Genomic DNA, 25,760 nt, shown 5'->3' on the forward strand with positions numbered 1-25,760 from the left:
GCAAGCGGCACCGTATCAAGCAAGACCCAGTAGAATAGTCTACCGCTCAGACAAGACCATCATGTGTATTAGATGTATCGGAAATAAAGAGTGCCTTTCCAGCTGACACCTAACTTGTATTCTGGGATGAATATCGCTGCCTAAGGCGTAGACTGAAATACTGTACGTACAATGGGTAGACACTGCGACATGGAATGCGTCAGACAGAATTATCCAGGTGAACCATTGGTATGGTCAGCCTTGGAAAACCATCGTCTGACTAAAGAGATTCCTCTTGCGTGCCAGCCAACCGCTTTCCTCCACCCCCGCTTGCTTGGACTATTCCAGATTCAGTACTGTCAACAAAAGATTCACAAGATGCCTGCTTCTTCTACCAGCTTGACCTTGAAGTGTCTTCATCACATTGTCCTTACAACCCGCAGGCGCAACGATTGTTGATCTTCCAAAAGTACCAGTTCATTTAATGCAGGATTATTGATTCAGATTCAGCCGCATCTGAGGATGCAATCGCCGTGTCAAACATTCTACGCATCCGAGCTTCTCGCACCTAACCTTTTATCGCGCTTTTCGGAATGTCCCAATACGCCCTGCGGCGAACGCAGACAGACATCTACTCTGGGAATCCCCAGCGGCAACCCTCGGTAGCCTCAACAGTATCGTCAGCCTATTCTGCCGCATCGAGTGCATTCCCTCCGAGTCGAACGAGCACGGTGACGTCGACCAATTCCAGCCTTTATTCGAGGGCGTCTCCAAATCACAAACGGGGAATCAGTGAAGCTGGAGAAATGACCCCAACGCGGTCATATAAAGGCCACAGCAGCGTTGAAAATAGTCCCGACCACGTCTACCGAAATGTCCGCCAAACATTGCGACCTCTGCCGCAAGCACCGTCGCCCAACGCAACTCCACGACGCCCGAGCGGTAACCACGTTCGGGCGCAGACGCTCGATCGATTCCCCCAAAACCATACTGAAGACATCTTTGTCGACAAGCACTTGCACGAACATCACTTTGAATCGCATCATTCAAGGCCACACCTCCACCATGCCGCTACCTCTCCGCATGGCAATACATTCAAAGCGCCTGATATACAAGAATTGCAAAAGTCATCGACGTCACATCTCAGAGCCTTGTCTAGATTTGCACAAGATGGAGACGCGGAAGAGTTTGGGATCACAGCCGCGGGCCACTCGGTCGTCGGCTTACACAATCGGAGGCAACTCAAACGAACTGATTCTATCGCTCCTGGTTCACGAGCAAAAGCTAAGAGCTATGGCTGGGGAGACAGAAACTGGATGGACAAACAGCGACAATTTCTCCAGGCCTATGAATACCTCTGTCACATAGGCGAAGCAAAGGAATGGATCGAGGACATTATTCACAAACCAATCCCTCCGATCGTGGAGCTAGAAGAGGGTCTGCGCAACGGTGTGACCCTCGCGGAGGTTGTCCAAGCATTCCATCCTGACCATAATCTCAAGATCTTTCGGAACCCCAAGCTACAATACAAACACTCGGACAATATCGTCATGTTCTTCCGCTTTCTCGAAGAGGTCGGCTTGCCAGATCTCTTCCGGTTTGAGCTTATTGATTTATACGAGAAGAAAAACATCCCGAAAGTCATTTACTGTATACACGCTCTGTCATGGCTTCTTTACAGGAAAGGCATGGTAGATTTCCGTATCGGCAACCTGGTTGGTCAACTCGAATTTGAGCATCACGAATTGGAACAGACACAGCGTGGCTTGGATAAAGCAGGCATTAGTATGCCGAGCTTCTCAGGTATGGGTGCCAGTTTTGGTGCCGAACCAGAGCCAGAGCCGGTTGAGACGGAAGATGAGCGCATCGAACGCGAGTTGCAGGAGCAGGAAGCTGCCGTGGTTGAATTTCAAGCCCAACTGAAAGGTGCACTGGTACGTCTACGGCTTGGGGATATGATGCAGCAGCTGTGGGATGCAGAAGAGGCTCTTGTCGACCTTCAGTCTCGTGTTCGTGGCGACTGGGCGAGACAAATTGCAGGCTATCGTTTGGACATGCAGCGTTTCGCAATAAATCTTCAGGCCTCCTGCCGTGGGTATCTAGCTCGGACCAGTCAACAGAAAAAGGAACAGCTTTGGAAGGCCCGCGAAAAGGATGTGTTGAAACTGCAGAGTCTTTTCAGGGCTTCACGAGTCAGAGCAGAGGCGAGCCAGACAAAATCTCAAACTCGCAAACATGACGCAGGCATACGCAGCCTTCAAGCCGCTATTCGTGGTGCTCTCTCCAGAAGAGATGTAATTGATCAATATGAAGAAACCAGGTCTTCTGAGAGGGAAGTCTTGCGGCTGCAAGCTGGAATTAGGGGCATGATGCAACGACAACAAATGAAGAGGAATCAACACGCACTCGATTTGCAGGCTCTTGCCATCACAGAATTACAAGCAAACGCAAGATCAATGATCACCCGGCTTACACAGTCCAGGATGCATGAGTCTTTGCAAGAGTGGTCTATCAACTGGACAACCCTGCAAGCCAATGCTCGCGCCGGTCGAGTACGGGGACATATCGCACAGATGAAGCAGAGGCTACGTGCGGAAAGTGCGTCTATCAGCCGATTCCAAGCTGCACTGAGGGGAGCCAATGCCAGAGAATCATATAGCTCATTGCAACTTGCTCTGCTTCGACAATCTCAAGCAGTCATACCCCTGCAGGCTACGATGCGCGGATTCACCTTGCGTCATCAGCTCCAGCAGCAGCGTGCGAACCTGGAACGACATGTTCCCAAGCTGGTCCACTTGCAATCAATGGCTCGAGGAGCAATTTCACGTTCACAGGTAGCTGATCTCCTCAACTCACTGGAAGACACTGCCGAAAGTGTTATTGAGCTACAATCTTCTATTCGCGCCATGCTCTGTCGCATTGGTGTGGCTAGTTTGCTAGGCGATCTTGATGTCCATGACGGAGCAATCACAGACTTGCAAGCCATCATCCGAGCAAGTGCTATCCGTTCCAGATTCCGAGAGAAACAACGCTTTTTCAAAGAGAACATGGAAAAGGTCGTCAAGATTCAGAGTGTTGTACGAGCAAAGATACAAGGCAAAGCTTATAAAAGCCTGACTTCCGGCAAGAATCCCCCAGTAGGGACACTCAAAGGTTTCGTCCACCTTCTAAACGATAGTGATTTTGACTTCGAAGAGGAGGTAGAGTTTGAACGACTCCGCAAAACTGTTGTGCAGCATGTCCGACAAAACGAGTTGGCCGACCAATATATTACACAGCTGGACATCAAGATTGCTCTCCTCGTCAAGAACAAAATCACTCTGGATGAGGTTGTGAAGCACCAGAGACACTTCGGTGGTCATGTTGGTGCACTACTTCCCAATTCTGATATTGCATCGAAAGACCCATTCGATTTGAAAGCACTCAACAAGACTTCTCGACGAAAGCTGGAACATTATCAAGAACTCTTCTTCCTGCTTCAGACTCAACCCCAGTATTTGGCACGGCTCTTTAGACGCATAAGAGAGCAGGCAACCGCTGAAAAAGAATGCGATCGCATCAAACATCTTGTGATGGGGCTATTCGGCTATGCTCAAAAGCGAAGAGAGGAATATTACCTTGTCAAGCTAATCGTGCGTTCCATCAAAGAAGAGGTCGATTGCTCGATGTCACTTCAGGATTACCTGAGGACAAATTCCTTTTCCAACAAACTCTTCAGTGGATACAGCAAATCGCCAAGAGACCGCAAGTTTTTGAGAGATATCTTGGGCCCCTTAGTGAAAGAGAACATCATCGACAACGCATCTCTCGATCTGGAGAGTGACCCATTGCAGATATACTTGTCAGCCATTAACAATGAGGAACTAAGAACAGGCCGACGAAGCCAGAGAGATCCAAATGTTCCACGGGAAGTTGCCATTCGCGATCCAGAAACCCGAGCAACATTCATTGCCCATATGCAGGATCTTAGGGACATTACTGACCAGTTCTTCCTCTGTATCGAAGACTGTCTGCACCGTATGCCTTTTGGAGTCCGCTTTGTTGTCCAGCAAACACACGAACACCTCCATGCTCGATTCCCTGGCGAAGACCACGAATTCGTGCTTCAACTCGTGGGACAATGGCTATGGCGTACATATTTACAACCTGCTCTTCTCGAGCCAGAAAAATTTGGTGTTGCAGATCGTGCAATGACCCAAGAACAAAAGCGTAACCTCGGGGAAATAGCCAAGGTATTGAACCAGGCGGCGTCAGGTCGTGAGTTTGGAGGGGACAATGTGTATCTCCAGCCATTGAACAATTACATCCGCGAATCCATTGATCGATTTGCGACGATCTGGCGACATGGTGAGTCTCTCTCTTTCCTGGTGCTATCTGAAGCCTTAACTGATCGGTCCCTCACAGTCATATCCATCCCGTCCGCAGAAGAACACTACGACATCGACGAGTTCAACGACCTCTATGCTAAGACGAAGCCTACACTGTACATCAAGATGGCCGACATATTTTCAATTCACAAATTGCTCACCCAGGAGATCAGTCTCATCTGCCCCAACCAAGATGATGTCCTTCGTGACACTCTTCGAGAGCTGGGTAGTGTCCAAAGCAGTGAAAGCGAATTGAAGGGTGTCAGTTCCAGTGAAATCAGTCTGACATTGAATCCTAAATTCCTCAACGCTGAAGATCCTGATGCAGATGTCAAGGCCCTCTTCACCGAAACGAAGCGATGTGTTCTCTACATTATTCGTATTCAGTCCGGCTCGAGTCTGCTTGAGATTCTGGTGAAACCTATCAGCCCCGGAAATGAGGAGAAATGGGAGGCCCTTGTTCGAGATGAACTTCAATCTGGGAACGGGCGACGGGGTGCTTATGCTGACGCCAGCACGCACCTGGATATATCCACCTTGACATATCCGGACCTCAAACGCATTGCTCTGGAAAATGTTCTCCAACTCGAATCAATAGGCCGGCTGACTCGAGCCAACCAGTACCAGGATCTGCTCAATACTATTGCTGTTGACATCCGGACCAAACACCGCCGCAGGTTGCAACGGCAAAGGGAACTCGAAAATGTGAAAACCACTTTGGCACGGCTTAACGAGCAAGCAGTGTATCTTGAGCAACAGCTCAAGACGTACAATGACTATATCGAACAGGCCATGGTGACACTACAGAACAAGAAAGGGAAGAAACGTTTCGTCATGCCCTTCACGAAGCAATGGGATCACGAAAGAGAGTTGCAACGATCCGGGCGCTCTTTTAAATTCGGTTCATACAAGTACTCGGCACGAACGTTACACAACAAAGGAGTGTTGGTCGAGTGGCGAGGATATCACGAGTCTCAATGGGACCGGGTTGATCTCACTGTCTCTTCCAACGAGGTCGGTGTCTTCACCATTGACGGCAGTTCAGGTAACATGATGATCCCTGGAGCAAACGCGCAAGTACCGCTGGACGATCTCTTGCAAGCACAATTCAACAACACACAGTTTATGGAGTTTTTTGAGGGGGCGCTCCGGGTTAATGTCAACTTATTCCTGCATTTAATTATGAAGAAATTTTATAATGAATGAGCCACGAACCACAATGAAGGCATTTGGAGCAGGGAAGCCAGTTGGAGAGGTGCGACGACTAGGACAGGATGATAGTTGCCTCGCTCGAAAGCTAGGAGATTGAATAGAAGTTCCTCTCGATGACTGATAGAGGCATAAGGTGCATACCAGGCTCTTCCCACTGGTGTTTCTTTCTTGCAATATACACATCTTCCTAGGCCACAAATGTTTCGCTTATTCCCTTACATAAATTATCTCCGTGTCAGTGGGATACAATAATGTATCGAACCATTATTTGGGGCCTCCGCACATGAACACCAGCGCAGACATGATATTTTCTTTCCGCACGGACACGTCGCTGCTGTCAAAATGATAAGAGAGCCAGCCTCCTGTCTCAGCGGCGTCACGGAATGCACCAATGCTCACTTACAAACTTAATAATGGCCCGCCAGGCACGGCAAGTTCGACAGATGCATTCCAGACCTTTCCAAGGCGCCCATCTTGCACGTTAGGTTGGTCTTGCATACCTGACCCCAAGGCCGTCTTGTTAGACCACGCACTACGGAACACCACATGACCGTCGTGAGGTAGCGTCCTCTACAGCTGTCACCTCTTGGTCTTTGACCGAATCCTTCGTCTTGATTGGGACGCCAAATCCACAACCACTTCCTGGTACTGTATAGATGGTCAACTGACTCGGGAGCACGAGCATACGAGGCTGTCGTCCCTCGGGACTTTGCGGTGCCACACACGCTCGTTACCAACCTTTCTGGAACTTCCTTCCGGCCCCCTGAAAGGAGGACAAAGTCACGAGGAACAACTTCTTGCGACGACCCTTGAGAATTCCAACCCAAAAGGTCTTGACGCAATGCATTCTAGTCTTGTTGCCAATCTATGCTGGAATGTCTCCATGCACATTCCTGAATTGCGGGCGCCAAACTCTCCGGCATGTGGGCAATCTGTGCACGCAGAAGGCGTATGACACAGTCACTTCAGGTACGAGCAAGGAAGATTCTGGGAAAATGGATTTCATACAGAACTACCAAACAGGTCGCTTACGCAGCGCGAAAACATTCCATTGGGGTTCAGACGGAAGGAGTTCTTGAGCAGCGTAGTTGGTGTGACACTTGGTGAACATGTTGCGCTCGTAACATTATTGGCCAACGAACGCGACAAGAGCGCAAGGACACATGCGACACATGTGCCATGGCTGGTTCACCGCTATTCCTGAGGTTGCATGCCGGAGAAAAATATCCACTAAACATTCAAACATGTCAGCCAGTTGACTGTAGTCCAGAGATCTGGTAAAGAGAGACACATCGTCTTTTCGGCCGTTGCTATACCTCTTCGGTGCGGCATCAAGACCAATGGCCATAGAAACAACCTAACGCGTGTGCCGCAAAGGTTTCAGGTGAAGCGTCCACGCGCTCGGGCCAAGGGAGGCTTTTCCTGGCGCATCCAGGCCAGCAAAACCAACCAAGCAGAGTCTTCCGACAAAGGGCACGGACGCGAATCCTGAATAACCTAGAAAGGCGAAGGCAGGAATGTGCCGTGTTCACCACTCGTACAAGATGCTGCGTGGACTATTCCAGATAGGCTGGCTTTTTGACAGCAGTCAGCAGCCAGCCACCGACTGATCGAACGATGAAATCAAAGAAGTATTCCATTCGCGGCTGCATTCCCTTTTCAACAAGTCATGAGGCGCCGGGTGAAGGTGGGTGGGCAACCCCTTTTTTTCTCTCCCTTTGTTCCTCATGGTTTTGATTTCACCCTAGCACGAGGCTGGGCGCAAGAAATATGCAGAGACGGCAAGAGGTAGCACTGGCAAGGATGTACAATACTCGTACAGTCTTTGTGGCGTGCACTTTGCCATTAAATATGGAGTCCGGAACGGCAAGGTACCAAAGCTTCACCTGCATGGCTCTTGGTTTCAGCTTTGAATACGAAGTTGATGTGGAAGATCGGGCGATCAGTTTCAGTGGATCGCCAACGGCAGGATATACTGGGATTCGTACTCGAACCTGAGATCGTGAGTATGTTGGGGGATCGAGAAGTCGTCATCATTGGCGCTGTCGCGTGCGGTTGGGGATGGCTTGTTGACAGGACGCGACTTCATGGCAGACTCGACACCATTAGGCATGCACTTTATACGAGGGAGTCGTAGGCCTCCGAGAATAGACACGGGAATGGTGTGTCTGGTCGCATCATCGATACAGCAAAGTCTTTGACACGATCAGTATCGAGGAAAGGGGGTTTCGGTGCGAAGGGACGTGAATTCGGTCGCAAACATGACCTTGTCTGTACGTGAACACAAGGCGACTACAAGTTACGAGTTGAGAGACCAGTTATTTTCGTGGATACGAATATGAGACCTGGCAAACTGCTGTTCACAGGCGAGAGGCTTCCCATGAGGTTGACGGAACTGTGGATTTCGGGGGGCCTTGTCAGTCAGTGCGAGTACGAGACGATGGGAAACTTGATGGACTTTGATATGGCAATCCGGGTCTCCAGTGACGTCTTTCGAATACTTGTACCAGGGTGGAACAAGGAAAATACTGGGTCTCTGTATAATGTTCAGTATGATCGTCGGTGGCTCAAGGGGCACACACCAAGGCATCAACCCGGTTCACTGACAGGTGTCTGTGCTGAGACTGATCAACTGCTGAGTATCGGGCTTGATGAGAATTCACCAGCCGATCGCAAGATGGAATGGCATGGGTTGAAATGAACCTGATGGTTTAGAAAGGAGGCTCTACTGTATAGAAACCAAATGTTCTGCTCATCCTTCGTCGTGTCTCAATAAGTGACCGGCAAACATCACACCATCATTTCCTCATTCGACACACTCCTTAAATTGGTGTTGCGTAGATCGTACACCAGCCGAGCTGCCCACGAAGCACGAAGCTGTTTCTTCATTCCTTTCCCATCCCCTGGGTAGCTACGAAGACGAAGACCAGGACCAGGACCAGGACCAATTGAACCATTTATACAAGCAGCTGCTTTGCTGCCACGATCTCTACTGTCATCGTAACGACGATTCTCTACCGCATCTCCTTGACACCACTATTGGCGCTTCAGCGGACCACTGCATCATATTTCGATCTTCTCACCCAGAGGATCCGTCACCATGGCTCGATTTGGATGGCGAGTGCCGACGCCGACGCCCACACCCACTGACGCTTGGTCATCATACTTTGACTCGTGGAAGACCGAGGACAAGGAGGTACCAACGACATTGGGGTATGAGCCGATGATCCTCGACGACGACCTTTACCTGGACAGCATCAATGTCAAATTCAACATCGATTTCGAGTTGGACTGGGAGATGGATTTCCAAGACACAAATCTCTACGAGTACGAGTATTCCACGACCAAGTTACGGGGTGTGAGCAACAGTAGGCGGTGCAATAAGGGCGGCCATGACGTCAATAGACACGCGCGGGTGGCTCGATTCCAGGGTCCAACAGGAGGCGCCAGGAACGAACTTAGGAGGGACCGAGAACGAGCGCGCATCAGCCACGAGTATCCCGGTTACCACGCCTATCACGACGCCTATAGGGGACGCTACGGGGGACGCTATGAGGACGTCGATGGGGATCATCCCCCCGAATCTCTCAACGACCACGCCTATCCCTGCGCCTATAGGGCCCAGCACAACAACCGAGTAAGTGCAGTGACCACTCGTCCCAGATCTCTCATCCTTTGCTTTCCCCCCCCACCAAACTACGTCAACGGCTACGTCGTCTGGCTCCATTTCTGGCCTTGCATCATCACTTTACCCAGTTGATTTCGCCCTTTCATTCACAGTTGATTCCCTACGAGTACTTCCGTCTTCCCTATTACAGTGCGGGCAATCAATTCCTACTCTGTAGTTACTCCTCCACCTCCATTCGATTCCATCTCATCCCAAATCTCATCTGCCTGCCCTCATTCCCCTCTCCCACAACTCTCTCAATTTCACCCTCTCCTGCATTTCTCCCCAACTCGACTAAATCTCGCTGCAACAATCCTCTCGCACTAGTCAAGACTTGTGCGAGATATCACTCCATACTTGCTGCACACTCATCCGGCCTCCACCTGCACCGTCGCTTATTCATCATCGCCTCGCGAGATCTGGACCACTCGACAGTCCCTGCGTTCCCGCGCCTTCCCAGAAACTGCAGTCCAACTTGAACCTTTGTCTGCACTTTTTCTACCGTCCGACCATCTCTTCTCACCAGCGTCCCTCCTCTTTCCTCTTTCATTTGTCATCCCCCAACTTCTCCTTCTCTTGCGACGCTTCAGGGTGTCTTCTTCATCGTCGACACTGCTTGACATTCTCTCTGAACGTCGCTAAACATGAGCACCATTCAGAACCTCAAAAACTTCATACGTCATGGCAAGCAAGCCCGCGTGGCTGAGCCTCCCCGCGATCAACCGACCACCAACGTCTCAAATGTCCACGCTCAACCCCAGAAATATCACCATGGCATAACGGAGCCTGCTGGCGTCCAGAGGCAACAACACAATCACCACCAAGTCCAGCCGCATCCCGGCGAGTACTCGGTAGCCGCCGTTGACAATCGGAATGTCGCCGCGCAGGCTGGAGCTGCGGCTGCCAACCAACAAGGCAAACAACAAAAAATCCACCAGTCCGATATCGAAGCTATCGTCGCCGAAGAGAGGGAGAAAGCCGGGCAGATGCCCAGGTATCCGGGCTTAGAAAGATACATCCTGATCGAAAAGATGGGCGACGGCGCCTTCAGTAACGTCTACAAGGCCAGAGATACGCAGACACATGATGAAGTCGCCATCAAGGTGGTGCGAAAGTTTGAGATGAACTCGAATCAGGTATGCTCGGAGTCCAGGCACCTCCAGACCAACCCATTTCCTTATTTTTTCACCCCCCCTTTTCTGCACTTCATTCCGCATTCTCACGTCCTCCAATGTTCTGTCCCAGAAACACAACCAACTTTCTGACCCCTAGGGCGACGCACACCTGCATCCGAACTTCAAGAAGCAGCCAAAGGGCGTGGAGGTGCGCTTCTCCACTCCTACCTTTGAACCCTTCGAACTCCTCGTCGAATTTTACTCCTCCCTGCCTCTGCGAACCATACATCCTCTCCATATACAGGTACTGACTTTTGTTATAGCGAGCAAACATTCTGAAAGAGGTCCAGATCATGCGACAACTTGATCATCCCAATATCGTCCGACTGATTGACTTTTCCGAATCGAGGCAATATTACTATATCGTGCTTGAGCTGTGCCCTGGAGGCGAATTGTTCCATCAAATCGTTCGTTTGACCTATTTCAGCGAAGACCTGAGTCGTCATGTCATTACTCAAGTCGCAAAAGCATTGCTGTATTTGCATGAAGAATGTGGCGTCGTCCATCGGTACGTGTGGCTCGTTTCGACGTCAAAAAGGACATGTACTAACCTCCGCATAGCGATATTAAACCAGAAAACTTACTCTTCTACCCTGTTCCATTTGTTCCTACTCGGAACCCAAAGCCCAGAGGCCCGGACGACGAAGACAAGGCCGACGAAGGTGAATTCATTCATGGCGTTGGTGCCGGTGGCATTGGTCGGATCAAAATTGCCGATTTTGGTCTTTCCAAGGTCATCTGGGACTCTCAAACCATGACGCCTTGTGGAACGGTCGGTTATACCGCTCCAGAAATCGTCAAAGACGAACGATACAGCAAATCAGTCGACATGTGGGCCCTTGGCTGTGTCCTTTATACGCTGCTTTGCGGCTTTCCTCCTTTCTACGATGAGTCGATCCAAGTATTGACCGAAAAGGTCGCACGAGGTCAATATACCTTCCTCTCCCCATGGTGGGACGACATTTCCAAGTCAGCACAAGACCTAGTGTCTCATCTGCTCACCGTCAACCCCGATAAACGATTTACTATCGAACAATTCTTGGCACACCCTTGGATTAGAAACGTTCAAGAGCCAACCTACGCTGCAGCCGATGCGCCACCCCTGGCAACCCCTCTTGCCGTGAGACAAAAGGAATGGGCTCAGGCCGGCAATCTGCCCGCAGATATCTATGGCATCGGAACCCCGGGTACCCCTGGCAAACGAGCCGATTTCCGATCCCCAGGAGCCGTTAATTTGCGAGAAGTGTTTGATGTCGGTTATGCTGTGCATAGACAGGAGGAAGAAGCCAAGAGAAGAAAGAACTTTAAGCAAGGGTACCGCGGTGCTGGTATGCCAGGAGGTCTGAATCCGCTGAACGAGGACGACTTTGACGAAGATGATGACTATGAAGAGGAAGTTTCGAGCAAGGTTCCCAAAGCACAACAGCCATCGGATGTGTCAAGTATGGAAGCGAAGATGCGAACGACGAATTTGGGCAACCAACCGTCTGCAGCTGCTCAAGCCCGGGCTGCCGCGGCGCCCCCTGCACGGAGTCAACAACAACAACAACAACCCCAGGAGAGAGGTTATGGCCAGCACAGTGCTGCCGTTGCCGCTGCAGCCAAGAGGGACGTTGGTCGGAGAAATAAGCAGCCGTTCGAATTGAGTCTGGATAATTCCACCTTGCTGGGCAGGAGGAACAAGATGGGTGGTAATGCTGCTGCTGCTCCTTCAAAGTTGAGAGAACAAATTAGCGCGAGATAGCAGTGAGTGAGCGGGCCGTTTGGCCAACGGAGCTATGGTTGCACACTCGATTGGTCGGCACTTGTTGGAGTGAGTCCCAGATTGAGCTGAAGAATCGGCTGGACATCATGAGCGCTTTTCCTTTTAATCATATGTTTGTACACAGCGCACGGTAGTACTACGCCTTTCCAGGCTGGGTTTTGATGAATTTAGAAACATGACATGAACGACCTTTTCGAGGCATGACTTTTCGTTTGTCCTTCATCCTGGCTACTTGTTTCCATTGCTTTAGCTCATTCTGACGCACTGTAGATTGTTCGATGGACGAGGTTCTTTTGGTAAACGCAACGATGGTGACGTATGGTAAGCCATTGCGGTGACATGGACGTTTATGTTATCAAGTGTGCGATGCAACGGCTTAGTCCATTCGGCAGCAAGGGACTGTTGGAGGAGCGAGTGCACTTTGGATGTTGTTCTAGGATTGGTGGTTTTGGTACCTCGTTCCGAGCAAGAAGTCGGAATTCAAAACTGGACAGCACCTACTTGTAGTTAGGTACTTCTTCGCGGCCCGCATGTCATTTTGGGTGATATTGTAAATGTACTTTTAGATAGGCGATATGTAGTACTACTATTACGGAGTACTATGGAGTGACCTTCATATTTTAGTGCTGAACGAGTACGCTCTGTCGAATTGAAAGAGATCAAAGCAAGACCTCATTCGGTACGAGTAATGGATACTATGGGAGGGAAAGAGGAAAAAATCTCACCCAACTGTCGCGTGTCTGGAGTTCACGGTCATTGACACTCCGTATGATTAAATCTCACATCCATGTTCGGGTTCGAACATGGATCTAATCAAAGTCAATATTGATAGATCTACTCTACTGGACTCGTATCTATCTTCTATGTGGGCAAAAATGTGGGAGTGAAAGCTCGAGTTTACTTGGTACATCTACTCCATACCTTTTAGTTGCTCCCACATCACCTCGTACACCCCCCAATTGCCTCTTTTTTCTGCTACAGTAAAAGCGGACTTGGACGGACTTGGCCGCCCTGGAGACCTCCATGTCTAGGGTCCGCGGTGTATTGGTAATATCGATCCCACCTTTTCTGTTGATGTAAGTACGATACGCTTTGTACGGAGACTGACTGTATCTTTCTTTTTCTCTTTCTCTTTTTTCGATGACTGCATAGACTTGTTTCTTCTTGCGACCCTCCGACACAAACTACTACTTGGAAGTTGTACATACCTCAGTATATAATACCCGACAAAGACCAGATTTCAAACGCTTCACAACCACACGGATATCACCATCGGAGCAAACGGCAAACAAAATTCTTACTTGCAACAACCTGGGTGGGGATCGGATAAAAAGTAAAGGTCCATGACTTTTGAGCCGACGGAGAAGGAAACATCCCACGGAACTCCCCTGCGCGAAGAAGTCCAGGACGAAAGCCGACACGCGACGACTCGGTCTCATTCAGGACGGGCTTCTGCATGGTTCGAGGACAACGAGGGCGTTCGTCCTCAAGAAGGTCGAGGGCTTGTCGGTGACGAGAAGAAACCTTCATGGCACGAAAACGAAAAGGCCATTGTCTGCAACGAGCGGGACGACGACTGTCAGGATGATTATGGCGCCACGGATAGTTCCCATGAGACGTCGGAACTTCGAGATCTTCGACGACATCGATCCAGTCTAGAATGTCGAGAGAACACGGCCTTGTCTTCGGTCGCCGCGGCCCCATTCACGCCTTACAGTCTCTGCGACGGCGACCAGGCCAAAATCCATTATCATGGCTCGGGGGGCTCGTCGACACACCGTCGACGTCATTCGTCGGGAAGCTGCACATCCACACTGCGAGAAGTGCCGAGTAACCTTGCAAATGCGAGTCGGCAGACGACAGATGGCTATGGAAACACATATCCCGAAGGTGGGAGAGAGGCGTGGCTTTGTGTGTTTGGTTCGTTCTGTGGGTTGGTGGCTTCTCTTGGGTAAGTACTGAATTCACATCGCCACTCCAAGTACAACGAACGTACCAAAAGAAACTATAAACGTACAAAGGCACCAAGTCAACCAAACTTACTGACGACTTGAACCAGGATGATAAATACTATCGGTATATACCAGGCGTATCTCTCGACCCATCAACTCAAAGACTACTCCGAGAGTACTGTCGGGTGGATTTTCGGCATCTACGCCTTCCTGTCCTTCTTCTTCGGCATCCAGATCGGACCCATCTTCGACGCCAAGGGTCCGCGCTACCTCATACTCTCAGGCTCGGTGCTGCTCACAGCCGCCATGTTGATCCTGGGCGTGTGCCGCGAGTACTGGCACTTCTTGGTCACCATCGGCGTCATGTGTGGCATGGGGACTTCGCTCATCTTCACCCCGGCCATCGCGGCCGTGGGGCATTTCTTCCTGCACAAGAGGGGACAGGCCACGGGGCTGGCCGCCACCGGGGGGTCCCTGGGCGGCATCATCTTCCCGCTCATGTTGCAGTCCCTCTTCCCCAGGATCGGATGGGCGTGGTCGACCCGGGTCGTCGCCCTGATCGATCTGGTCCTCTTCGTTTTTGCCAACTTATTCATCAAGTCTCGGCTACCCCCCCGCAAGGCCACCAAGGAGAACATCCTCCCGGACTTCCGCATCTTCCGAGACCCCGTCTTCGCCCTGACGACGGCGGGCACCTTCTTCATCGAGTGGGGCATCTTCGTGCCCCTGACCTACCTCAGCAGTTACATGTTGAGTTACGGCACCTCGACCGACTTCTCCTACCAGATGCTCGCCATCCTGAACGTCGGGTCCTGCTTCGGCCGGTACTTCCCGGGCTTCGCGGCCGACAAGATCGGCAGGTTCAACTCCATGATCGTCACCATCGGTCTGTGCCTCGTCACGACGCTGGCCCTCTGGCTGCCGGCCGACGGGTCCGTCCCCCTCGTCGTCGTCTACGCCTTGCTGTTTGGCTTCGCGTCGGGGTCCGGTATCTCGTTGACCCCGGTATGCGTCGGCCAGCTCTGCAGGGTGGAAAACTACGGCCGGTACTACGCGACCTGCTACACCGTGGTGTCGTTTGGGTCGTTGACCGGCATCCCGATCGCCGGCCAGTTGGTGACGAAAGCCCATGGCAAATACTGGGGTCTGATCGCGTTCAACGGATGCGCCTACACCGCGTCCCTGGCGATGTTCATCGCCGCCAGAGTGGTGGGCGCAGGGTGGAAGGTCAAAAAGGTATATTGATATCGGTCGATCCGGATTAGTAGTACGTAAGTCACGAGCATTATACATACGAGGCGTCGAGCGATCTTTGTAAATAGCATCATGTACATACGCATAATTTTTTCAAAAATGCGACACACATGGAATTATTCATAAGTGAATTTATCGTACAACTTCAGTGCCATCTCCGCCTCCTTATGAATACTGGGAATCGACCAAAACCCCCCCGCAAAATGTTGCACGATAATACGAGAATGTCCCTTGTTAATTTGGGGGCCAGAGTCTTGAAGCTTCCCGTCTAAAACATGGTCCAACATCAGCTGAAGAGCTATTGGAAATTTTCGACATTATTGTTCGAGTCTTGAAACATTTACAATTCAGTTTCAAGGGGTTTGTATTTTCGCCTGATCTCAATGCTCTCTGCAAAACATCAGCAGCCCCCGGGGCACTGATGGCGACCAAACATTGAAAACCTTCGACGACTCCGGAACTTGATGACGAAGCAAGATGGATGACCGAGGTTTCATTCTCGACAGCGACGCATCTCCCCAAGACGTTTACAGTACCTTGCAGTCCGACGAGATTCGCACGTTACTCGTTGAGCCTGGATCCAAGGGAAGTCCCATCGTCTGCGAGCTGCAAGTGATTCCTTCACCGCGGAGCAATCAGTATGAGGCTTTGTCTTATGTGTGGGGGGACACGGCCAAGTCGACCTCCATCTCTTGCAATGGGTTCAAGTTTCCAGTCACGGAATCGCTACATTCGGCTCTCCTCCACCTACGCTACGCGGACTCTTGGAGGCGACTGTGGGTGGATCAGCTCGGTATAAATCAAGCATCCCAAAGTGAAGTCATGAAGCAGGTCAGCTTGATGGGCACGATTTACTCTTCCGCCAGTCGTGTCATCGTCTGGCTGGGGAGGCACGACAGGAAGATGGCGAGGGCGTGGAATGTCCTACAGGAAACCACCCTGACCTCGAGTCTGGTCCGTTCCGACTTTTTGTCACCCTCCTCCTCGGCGTCGTCGCCGCCGTCGCGGTCGTCAGTGACTACTCCTCAAAAGAGGCCTTCTGGATCTCGGTGGTCAAGCAGCAGCAACTCCTCAATCTCCAAATACTCCTCCAACAAACGGGCGTCATCGTCACGAGAAAGTCTTCCTTACTCCAAACGGGCATCGTCTTCACGAGAAAGTCTTGCTTCTTCTGCTTCCAGTCTCAATAGCCTGACGCCAAAACGACCGCCGAATAGACGCCACGATACGCCTCCTGGCCTGAGGAGTGTCCTCTCAATATTTCAACATGTCTGGTTCCACCGCAAATGGACCTTTCAAGAGATTATTCTCGCAAAAGCGGCAATCATATGCTCTGGTGATATGGAGATGGCGTGGAGTGATCTTACCATGTGGTATTTTCATTACGCATCAAAACTCCGCAGCACGAGCATCCTGTATGACTCGCAGGGCTTCTTCGAGAATATCATGGATGTCCGAAGTGAATTGGGCAAAGGAAGCTTGAGACTGAGTAACTTGCTCATGGTGACGAGGCCCAGGTTGAGCACCAAACCCGAAGACGCAGTCTACGCCCTTTTGGGATTGATGCCAGACTTGGTGGACTCGTTGGACATGGGTTTGTCGACAGGTTGTGGGGATGTGGTTTCGTCCCATCGGGATCACCTCTATCAACTCTACCTGGCTGCTCTGCGATATTGCCTCGGGAGGGAGAACGACCTTGCCATCTTGAGCGCCGCAGGGGTGTACAAAGGGAATACGCATCCAAATGACTGGCCATCATGGTTGCCCGACTGGAGACAGCAGCTGCCACTGCGGCCGTTGATACTGACCGAACAACATGAGCTCGGGCCGGAAGCAGCATTTGACGAAGAGACTTTCGGGGGTGTCGTACCCAAGGATTCTTCGCAGCAAGAACCGGTGTACGAGTTCAAATGCCGTCCTCCTCCCAACGATTCTGCTTCCGTGTTGCGCCAACACCTGGCTGTTCGCGGGGTTCGTTTAGGCTGCGTTGTAACTCGTACAGCGTCTTGGCCGAGTACGTTCTTCGTGGCTGATCCTGTAGCATTGGGATCTTTGGATAAGGCAGGCGAACAAGCAGGGGGAGGCGAGTTCGCTCGAGCACTATCATCTCTGACATCACGGACTCAGGAGTCTCGTCTTCTTCACAAGTCTGCGGCAGAAACTTCACAGACGTATTCCCAGAACCTCATTACACAGTCTCTCAAGAATGATTCTCGATGTCAACCCATCCGAACTTCATCAATGGCAGAGACGGGAGACTGGATTTGCGCTCTGAAGGGCGGACGTGTGCTGTACATCCTCCGCCCAGCCAACGATCCTGGGTCTCCAGATCAGCGACACCCTCAACACCGTGGCAGGTTGTCGAATGTGCTCCGGACCTCTATGCCCGTGACTACGGCGTCGGCCCCCGAGAAAGAATCATCGGATCATCGATGCAATTTCATTGGCGAATGTGCCATCCACGGTATCAGACCAGGTGATATCCTGGACCCAGAACCACGATTGATGTCGTTTGAACTGGTGTGAGTATCCTGCTACGGTTCTTTTGCTGCCAATGAAAGTGACCAGATCGAGGCCGGAACATTCCGGCCTCGACCAATCAAGTCTGTCCGAGTCCAGATACGCCAATCACGTGTCAGGCTCCAGGTTCGCGCTGATATTCCGGCCAGAGCAATCACAATGAAGCGACTGTTGTGTCTTTGCGTTTCAGAAAAGATACCATTACTCAACAATAAAACGGTTGAGGAGGGGCATGGTGGGCTTCTCCATTTCGACTCACACAATTTTCCCTGCTCGACTGCTGAGTAAATTGCACATGAGCGGTCATCCTGGGGACCAACATCACTGCTGCAAGAAGTATTTTCTTGGATCAAGACAACCACGCCTTACAATCGAGGGTGTAAAACCTTGACGACCATCATGATACTCTTGAGGATATTTGAAACGCCAGTCATCCTCATACAATCTGCTGAAATTTGTATGGGAATAGCGCAGTGTCGAATCACGTGCCAAGACAAGGCTGTACGCTCCTTGAGAACAAACACAATTCGAGAAACAACAATTTGGATTCGTCTACCAGCGTCGCTTGACATGACGGTAGGAGAAAAAGTCTTTTGTTGGATTGTTGATGACCCAAAACCCCGCTGACAACGTCGCTTTTCTCCTATCTGACGGACCCATTTGATGAGGGATTGTGGCCGGAATTAGAACCGGCCACGATGTATATATGAGTGCCTGTGCCCGGTTTCCTGTTTGCGAGATTCGCCCTCTGGTCTGAACACACCGCCTCATACTTGAAAAGGCAAAATCAGCGAATTCATCAAAATTTCCTCAATTTAACCAGACCATTACGAGTGGTGGACAGAATCCGTGTCTTTTCCTTTCACTCATCATGTCTTACCTTGCAGACGCACCGCCGTTGCCTCCATTGTCGACCTTGTTCCCTCATCTTCATTCCGATGCAAAGAACATTCCTCCATCCACCGACCCTTTTACGATCACGACGACAACTGGGTTCCTACCATGTCGTACTCCATTACGTCGACTGCCGGCACAGTTCGATGCAATGTCCGACATCCTCGACGAGATGCCCATCATGAAGGCCGACGGCACTCCTGGTCTAGTGGCCAAGTTCCAGCTCGGTCCTCTGATAGAATCTGGGAAACTACCCGACCTCACGTCGTGTATCGACGATTTACGAGTGTCCAAGGACGAGTACGACCTTGAAGCCATTACAGCTCTCTTCCGCGACTACAGTTTCTTGGCCAGTGCATACCTGCTGGAACCCTGCTGGGAGAGTTGGTCCAAGGACAACAACGCTGGATACGGTCTGGGTAGACCTGTTTTGCCTCGATGCATTGCTTCACCTCTCGTGAAAGCCGCCGACATGTGAGTCCTTTTTTTACCTCGAACATGATTGCTGTTTTCCGTTTCTTTTTTATTATCGTCTCGTTTTGTAATTGTAATTGTGCCCGTTAAGGCGTTGACAATTTGTCTTCTTCAGTCTCGACATCCCACCGTTCATGTCTTACGCCGCGTCGTACGCCTTGTACAATTACCACCTCGTCGATTCCGGGTTGGGTGCCGGCGTGTATGAGAACCTAAGACTCATCCGGGCCTTTGAACATGGCCTGGACCCGAAGAGTTCCGAGGCCGGATTCATCTTGACTCACGTCCACATGGTTCAGGAGACGGGACCGTTGATTCAAGGCGCCACCGACCTTTTGAGTACCATCGAAAAGTCCCCGGCGGACACCGACGCCGCCGTTTCCGCTTTCCGGACCATGTTGACCGCCATGAAGCGCATCGAAGAACACATGGAACAAATGTGGTCTCACTCTCTACCAAAGGACTACATCTCTTACCGCACCTTCATCTTCGGCATCACCTCGCAGTCCATGTTCCCCGACGGTGTCATCTACGAGGGTACGAGGTACGGCGACGACAAACCTCTGTACTTTCGAGGCGAGTCCGGGGCCAACGACAGCATCATACCGTTGTTGGATCATCTCTTGGAGATCCCCATGCCCAGCAACCCACTCACGGACATCCTCAAGGACTTTAGACAGTACCGACCGAAACCGCACCGGGAATTTTTGGCCTGGGTCATGAGTAAGAGTGGTGAGGTCGGGGTGAAAGAGTATTGTACTGGCACGAAAACAAAAGAGAAAGATGATAATTCTTCTTCGTCTTCTGAATCCTCGGCTCTACTTCTCACGACACTATATCTCAAACTTTTGGAACACGTCCGAAGTTTCCGTTGGCGTCATTGGATGTTTGCCAGGGAGTACATCATCAAACGTACCCCCCATCCTACCGCGACGGGTGGAAGTCCCATCGTCACCTGGTTGCCCAATCAACTCTTCGCCGTCATGGATCTGATGGAGTCGGTCTACATCGAAAGTGGGTTGAAGGGTATCGTCGAGAGTCGAGAAGTCGGTGGTACCGGTCAAAGTCCCGAATTCAAGGCGGTCAAGGAAATCATGGACAACGCCATCATGCAGAGAGAGAAGTTGGACAAGGAGGTCAAGAAGTTTTGTTCAGAGAGGGGTGCATGATTTTGACACTGATCGAGTGAGAGATTGGAGATTTAGGGTGATTTTGGTTCTTTCGAGCAAGCAAGGAAGTAGACAAGGATGGAGTAAAGGATGCCAGGAATGTCAATTTTTGTAGTTCCATTTCCTCGTCGCGCCTTTTCCAAGCCACAACAATTCCCCGTGCCAATTCATTTCCAACATCAAGATCCAATCTGGCCAAACTTCAGTGCAGGCCAGAACAAGGAGTCTTATGAGAACGCTGGCTTCAGTAATTTCTTCTTTTTCAAAACCAAAAGAAGAATCAATCGTGTTCGGATGGTTTTTGTTCATTTCACCAATTCTCCTTGATCAGTCTCCAGGCCGCACAAGTACCGATTGTGACCATCATGGCGTGAGACCAGAATGGTTTGTTTCCGATGATGCCGCCTCCACCACCCGTTGAGGGAGTCCTAGCAGAAAGTGTCGTCCCTATCAAACCCATCGGGGTAGAACAAGCTATGACCACACTCACCGCCTTCCAATCGCCCAAAAACACCAACACGGCCACGGAAAGACCGATCATCAATTGACTACCGGCCAACAAATAAACGTAGACGTTCAAGGGTCTGTCTCGCGGTTGTGGGAAGCCTGCTCGTTCGGCTACGTGATGAGCGGCGGGTGTAAAGGTGGCCAAGGCGATGGATAGGAGCATGAACGAATAGACGTATGCCCAGACGTATGGCCATGCGGAGATGATGGTGGCGGCTGTTGTTGTTGAGGATATTTTGTCCATGGAAATCATGGTTGACGATGATGACGACGGTATAGTACTGGTAATGGTGGTTGTGAGACGATGATACTCTTATGGTGCGTTGTCGCTTGCTTTGTTTTTCTCTCGTTCGACAAGAAAAATGACCGCTCCGATGGTCAAGTAGAAGATCTTGGTACGGATGGATTTTGATCATAGTTTGAAGTTCCAGACTGGAACATCTACGGAAGCCCTTGATGAGTGAATAATTCGTATCTCGGTTATGTGCTTACATTTGATCAACGTCAGGCCTTCCAACCCAGATAAATCATCAACTCGTGCAGTATCCACCGAACCACATTCTCTAGTTCAGGTAAAATAGTCAGATGTTGTACTCCGTACTGAGTCGTACTTTATGAACCGAGTATGTCGGACCGAAAATGATATCCGTACTCCGTAGATTGTTGAGATAGGTAACTCGATAATACTTCCATCCCAAATGCAGTAGTTGAGGCCCCTGGATCTTTCAGCCAGTAGTAGATTCTCACAACATACTCGTAATGCATTGTCCTCTCTCTCTCTCCCCCCCCCCCTTTCTCTCTCACTTTGCCGTCATCTCATTATCCAATTTTCATGCTCAATCACACAACGATTGAACAAACCTCACACATTCACATTCAGTATTATCTCACGGTGGTTTGTGTGCATTCAGTGTCCTGCGCCTCTCTGATCTTTTCCTCATGGATATTGCCTGGTAGAGATGCTTCTCCTCACCTTGATTGACGGCTCACTCATTCTCCGTGTGGTGTCGGGCGGTGTCTTTTTCGCTCACCAATTGATCGACAATACAGCAACCTCGCCCTCCGTGATGTGGACTCGTTCGTACTTTCATCTCACTTGCCTGTTCAAACTTGTCACTGTTGCGACTGACTGTACAAGTGAAGTGCCCATTATCGCTAAGCCAAATTCCATCACTGCAGCACTCCATTGTAGCTTCACTGTCGTAGACAATGTCAGCCTAGAGAGTCGCGACTCACGCTGCCTCCTTGTTAGGAAGGCGGTGCGAATTGAATTTTCCCTCTCACGGTCGTCACGGTCGATCTCGCCGCAGCCATCGTCGCAATGAAAAAACATATAAATATTTGTTTCTTTCTCTCACATATCGCTCTCTCTTCTTCTCTTTTCATAACATCATAAAATATATATATCAAAGTCAATCGTCACAACAAAACACCACAAGGTGTGTTCCTTCGTGTCTGGCTGTGAACAGAAGGAACACACCTTGTGGTGTTATCTTGTCTGAGAACCGACACAGGCGACGCTGGTCTGGAACCTCTTTTTCTCGTCGCGTCATTTCAACGTCACACTGACACCGACTAGACACAGTTCAGTGCCAATCGGGTGCACTTCTCAGCCTGACTGTGGTTCGCTTTCAAGGAACAAAAGTGGCGGTGGTCGCTGCTGTTTTCGTGTCATCTGTGAGTCGTCATCCCATCGGATCTCTCACTTTACCTGTACCCAGACCAAAGCTAACACATCATGGTTTTGCAGCAGATCGAAGTAGTGAGCCCTTTGCTGCTCTGGCCCCTCCGTGTTTGCTGGTACTGAGAGGCTGCGTTCGAGGATGGCTACGCTCAATTGCAATTCCTATTCAGCGCCATCCATGAAGAACCCTCTCTAGCCAGCAAATGATGGAGCAATACATGGTCCTCCAGAGGATGGTGTTCTCAGAAAAGAGCCGACCTTTGTGGCATACCTTTCAAGCCGATAGACCATCTCTGCTTCCACATGAAAGCTCTCATTTTTGTGGCCAATTTAACGAGCCAGCGGACAATCGAACAATTCGAGATTGGGCCTGAGATCTCGTCCACAGTACAGAGCCGATCACTCGTCGCCAATTTATCTAGCCAGAAGACTGTCGCAGCTGGGACGGCTCCTTCAAGAAAACTCTGCGATCGAGGTCGATATGATCATTCCATTGGAATCACCGCAAGTTGACGATCGAGACGATCAGAGCTCCGGCGACCTAAGTCAGCCACCTTTTTTGCATGATTGCGGTAAATATATAAATTTCATTTGGTGGAGAGGTCAACCACAACGACTAGTATGTTGATCCTTTCTGCCGGAATCACTGTGTTGCTGACATTTCCCAGCTGGCAAAATCAATGTTCAGTTGCGTCTGCATCGACAAAGCTCCCTTGCCAGCCTTGAGCTATCAGTTCGCCAAGTTTGGGTATGAGTGTCGAGTGGTGACAATTTTGAATCTAACCATACACTTTGTTCAAGGTTGATTACATTGCAATCCCTCGGTTGATTGAACGCTCATATTGACTGATACTGGCTTTGGTCAAGTCATTGCAGCTTGTGTTGTGGTCTTGATATTGGTTTTGGTCAAGTCATTGCGACGTGTGGTGGCCTCGATACAGCTTGACTGTCCGCTCGTCACCGGAATCTTCTTGAACCCTTTGAGGATTTCGCCTGCCATGATGGCTGGAGATCTCGCGTCCCCTTGTGAATGAGAATCAGCAATTGACAATGGTGAATATCACGCAAATGCTATCATCAAACTTTTCATCTCACAAAAGAGACCGCCAATTCACTGTCGTTGATTGAGATTTCACCCCGATCAAAATTGAGAATAGACTCACCAAAGTCAGCCTCAACAAAAGATCATTTTCAATCCATTCGACTCCTGGTGAAGTGACAATTTTCAAGGACAGATTAAAAAGTGATCATCAAGGTCACTGTCGTTCCAAAATCTCATCGTCAACCATCGAGATCCATCAAAGCGAAAAGATCAATCTGAGGTCGACTCAACAAAATGTCAAGCCAAGAAAGCGAGCCCAACCACAAGAGGCGTCGGACCAATGCTGCAGCGCCACATGGCCAGAGACAGGGTCGAGATACTCCTCAGGAGCGTCAGCAAGAGAGTGGAAGTGGTGACGGTCAACAACAGGTTCTGGGAAGAGAGCAGCCGGCAGGTACGTCAGCCACTCCTGCGCCTGTCCAGCGTCCTCTAGCAGGGACCTTTGCAGGGCCGGCCGGTCGATGGAGACAATACACCCAGAGAGAAGTTGACGCGTATCACGGTTTGCTGATGCTTCGATACGGACCGATCGTCGATTTCCAGAGAAGGGGAAATCCGACGCAACTCACCATGTCTTCTCCCTCTCACCTGCCGGTGGCGGTGGGTTCGGGGATCACGAGTGAGAATCGAGCCTCGAGGAGTACCGATGACGGAACCGTGGTCACTACCGCCACTAGCAGCAACACCAACGCCGCCACTACCACCACGATGGGACCACCTCCACGGCCTACCACAGTTCACCCACAGCAAGGAGGTTTGACAAAAACAACACAGCCCAATCACGAAAGCCAGGGCAAGGGCAAGGGCAAGGGCAAAAGAAAGCCCAAACCGCCAGCGAAGAGATACTCCTGCTACCACTGCCACTACACTGCGCTCGGAGTGACGTACGTGTGTCGACACCTACAGAACAAGCATGGCGTGGCGCCAGACCAGGTGGACGTTGCCCGTATTCGAGCCTCGGAGGTGCAGTGTTTGTGGTAGGACACGAACAGTTGAATAAGTGAATGAATTAATGATACCTGGTGGGGGGGTGTGCTTGTTGGTCGAATTTATTCTTCAAGCAACCATCGAAATGGGAGAGTTTGGGGGAGTCCCTTCTTCGTCGAGTAAGCTTCAATACAGGTGACCTTGGGATCAGTAGGCCATATGGCCGAACAACCAGGCGAGTCCTTGAGGGCGAACCCGGCAAGTTGGCTCTCTCTCTCTCTCTTTCTCTGCCCTGGAGGTTTGGTTTGTGGCTAAGAAAGGAAGAAGAGGACGAGGCAGACATGGTGGAGCGGTGTTGATTCTTGATCGGCACTGGACAACAGATGTCTAGGGGTGTGCAGGGCGTTGAGAATCATGTTGAGAAGGAGAGGATGAAGATGGAGAGGAAGCCCAGATTCCGATATGGACACGGATAGGATCCGATGAAATGAGAAAACAAAAACCAAAAAAACTCTCCAGTCTTATGCTTTTAGCTCTCTTTCTTGCCATGGTTAGACTTTGGTTTGCCTTTGACCAGTGATCGCAGCACGAGCCAAATCCACCATATCGTATTTCCGGCCTTGCCTGACTCGTAGTCCTGTGACCGGTCACCGATATCTGCCATGGCGCAGACCAGGTCCGCCAACTCCTTCTGGACTTTGTGATGTAGGTATGCAGCCGTCAAGTCGAGACCATTCGTTATACCACCTGGATGCACACCAAAAAATGTGTCAGCACCGGGTAACGGAGAAAAGAACTGTGAGAGTCATGCGTTTTTGTAGTAAACGCCCGAAGGGTTAGGTAGATGGATGATCGAAAAGGAGACAAAGAGTGTTGTTAAACCCACCAGAAGTCCAAAGTCGTCCGTCTCTTTCCCACCTCCGATCGACAAAGTTGGCGGCCGGGAATTTTTCCTTCAGCTTGGGCTCTAGGCCCCTCGGACCCGTCGCCCTCTTGTGGTCCAACAATCCTGCGTAACCCGCGGTCAAACTCCCCGTGCAAATGACTAGGAAATCGGTCTCTCCCTTCTTCTTGTGTGCGTGGATGAAATCGACGACGGCCGCGTCCGGGAC

At 50.6% G+C, this 25,760-nt stretch overlaps 6 protein-coding genes across 6 annotated transcripts; 5 read left to right on the forward strand and 1 right to left on the reverse strand.

Moving 5' to 3' along the window:
* The first annotated feature begins 417 nt into the window (after positions 1–417).
* Positions 418–5,647, forward strand: PV06_07984 (uncharacterized protein). The gene is made up of 2 exons (XM_016409274.1): positions 418–4,326; positions 4,384–5,647. Exons 1-2 carry the CDS (start codon positions 573–575, stop codon positions 5,550–5,552), a joined length of 4,923 nt encoding a protein of 1,640 aa, XP_016261028.1. The 5' UTR covers positions 418–572; the 3' UTR covers positions 5,553–5,647.
* A 1,771-nt stretch (positions 5,648–7,418) lies between these two features.
* PV06_07985 (uncharacterized protein) lies at positions 7,419–8,280 on the forward strand. Its single transcript, XM_016409275.1, has one exon. It carries the CDS (start codon positions 7,897–7,899, stop codon positions 8,257–8,259), a length of 363 nt encoding a protein of 120 aa, XP_016261029.1. The 5' UTR covers positions 7,419–7,896; the 3' UTR covers positions 8,260–8,280.
* A 48-nt stretch (positions 8,281–8,328) lies between these two features.
* PV06_07986 (uncharacterized protein) lies at positions 8,329–12,144 on the forward strand (the record flags this gene model as incomplete). Its single annotated transcript, XM_016409276.1, has 5 exons — positions 8,329–9,195; positions 9,885–10,361; positions 10,498–10,548; positions 10,664–10,908; positions 10,962–12,144. Exons 1-5 carry the CDS (start codon positions 8,659–8,661, stop codon positions 12,142–12,144), a joined length of 2,493 nt encoding a protein of 830 aa, XP_016261030.1. The 5' UTR covers positions 8,329–8,658.
* A 1,066-nt stretch (positions 12,145–13,210) lies between these two features.
* Positions 13,211–15,449, forward strand: PV06_07987 (uncharacterized protein). The gene is made up of 2 exons (XM_016409277.1): positions 13,211–14,116; positions 14,225–15,449. Exons 1-2 carry the CDS (start codon positions 13,509–13,511, stop codon positions 15,360–15,362), a joined length of 1,746 nt encoding a protein of 581 aa, XP_016261031.1. The 5' UTR covers positions 13,211–13,508; the 3' UTR covers positions 15,363–15,449.
* Positions 15,450–18,598: 3,149 nt separating this feature from the next.
* PV06_07988 (uncharacterized protein) lies at positions 18,599–20,548 on the forward strand. The gene is made up of 2 exons (XM_016409278.1): positions 18,599–19,259; positions 19,375–20,548. Exons 1-2 carry the CDS (start codon positions 18,763–18,765, stop codon positions 20,426–20,428), a joined length of 1,551 nt encoding a protein of 516 aa, XP_016261032.1. The 5' UTR covers positions 18,599–18,762; the 3' UTR covers positions 20,429–20,548.
* Positions 20,549–20,738: 190 nt separating this feature from the next.
* PV06_07989 (uncharacterized protein) lies at positions 20,739–21,228 on the reverse strand (the record flags this gene model as incomplete). The annotated part of the gene is made up of 1 exon (XM_016409279.1): positions 20,739–21,228. The coding sequence occupies exon 1, from the start codon at positions 21,186–21,188 to the stop codon at positions 20,739–20,741; it is 450 nt and encodes a 149-aa protein (XP_016261033.1). The 5' UTR covers positions 21,189–21,228.
* Positions 21,229–25,760: the final 4,532 nt, after the last annotated feature.

Source organism: Exophiala oligosperma (assembly GCF_000835515.1).
Source record: "Exophiala oligosperma strain CBS 72588 unplaced genomic scaffold supercont1.7, whole genome shotgun sequence".
Classification (NCBI taxonomy): Eukaryota; Fungi; Ascomycota; class Eurotiomycetes; order Chaetothyriales; family Herpotrichiellaceae; genus Exophiala; species Exophiala oligosperma.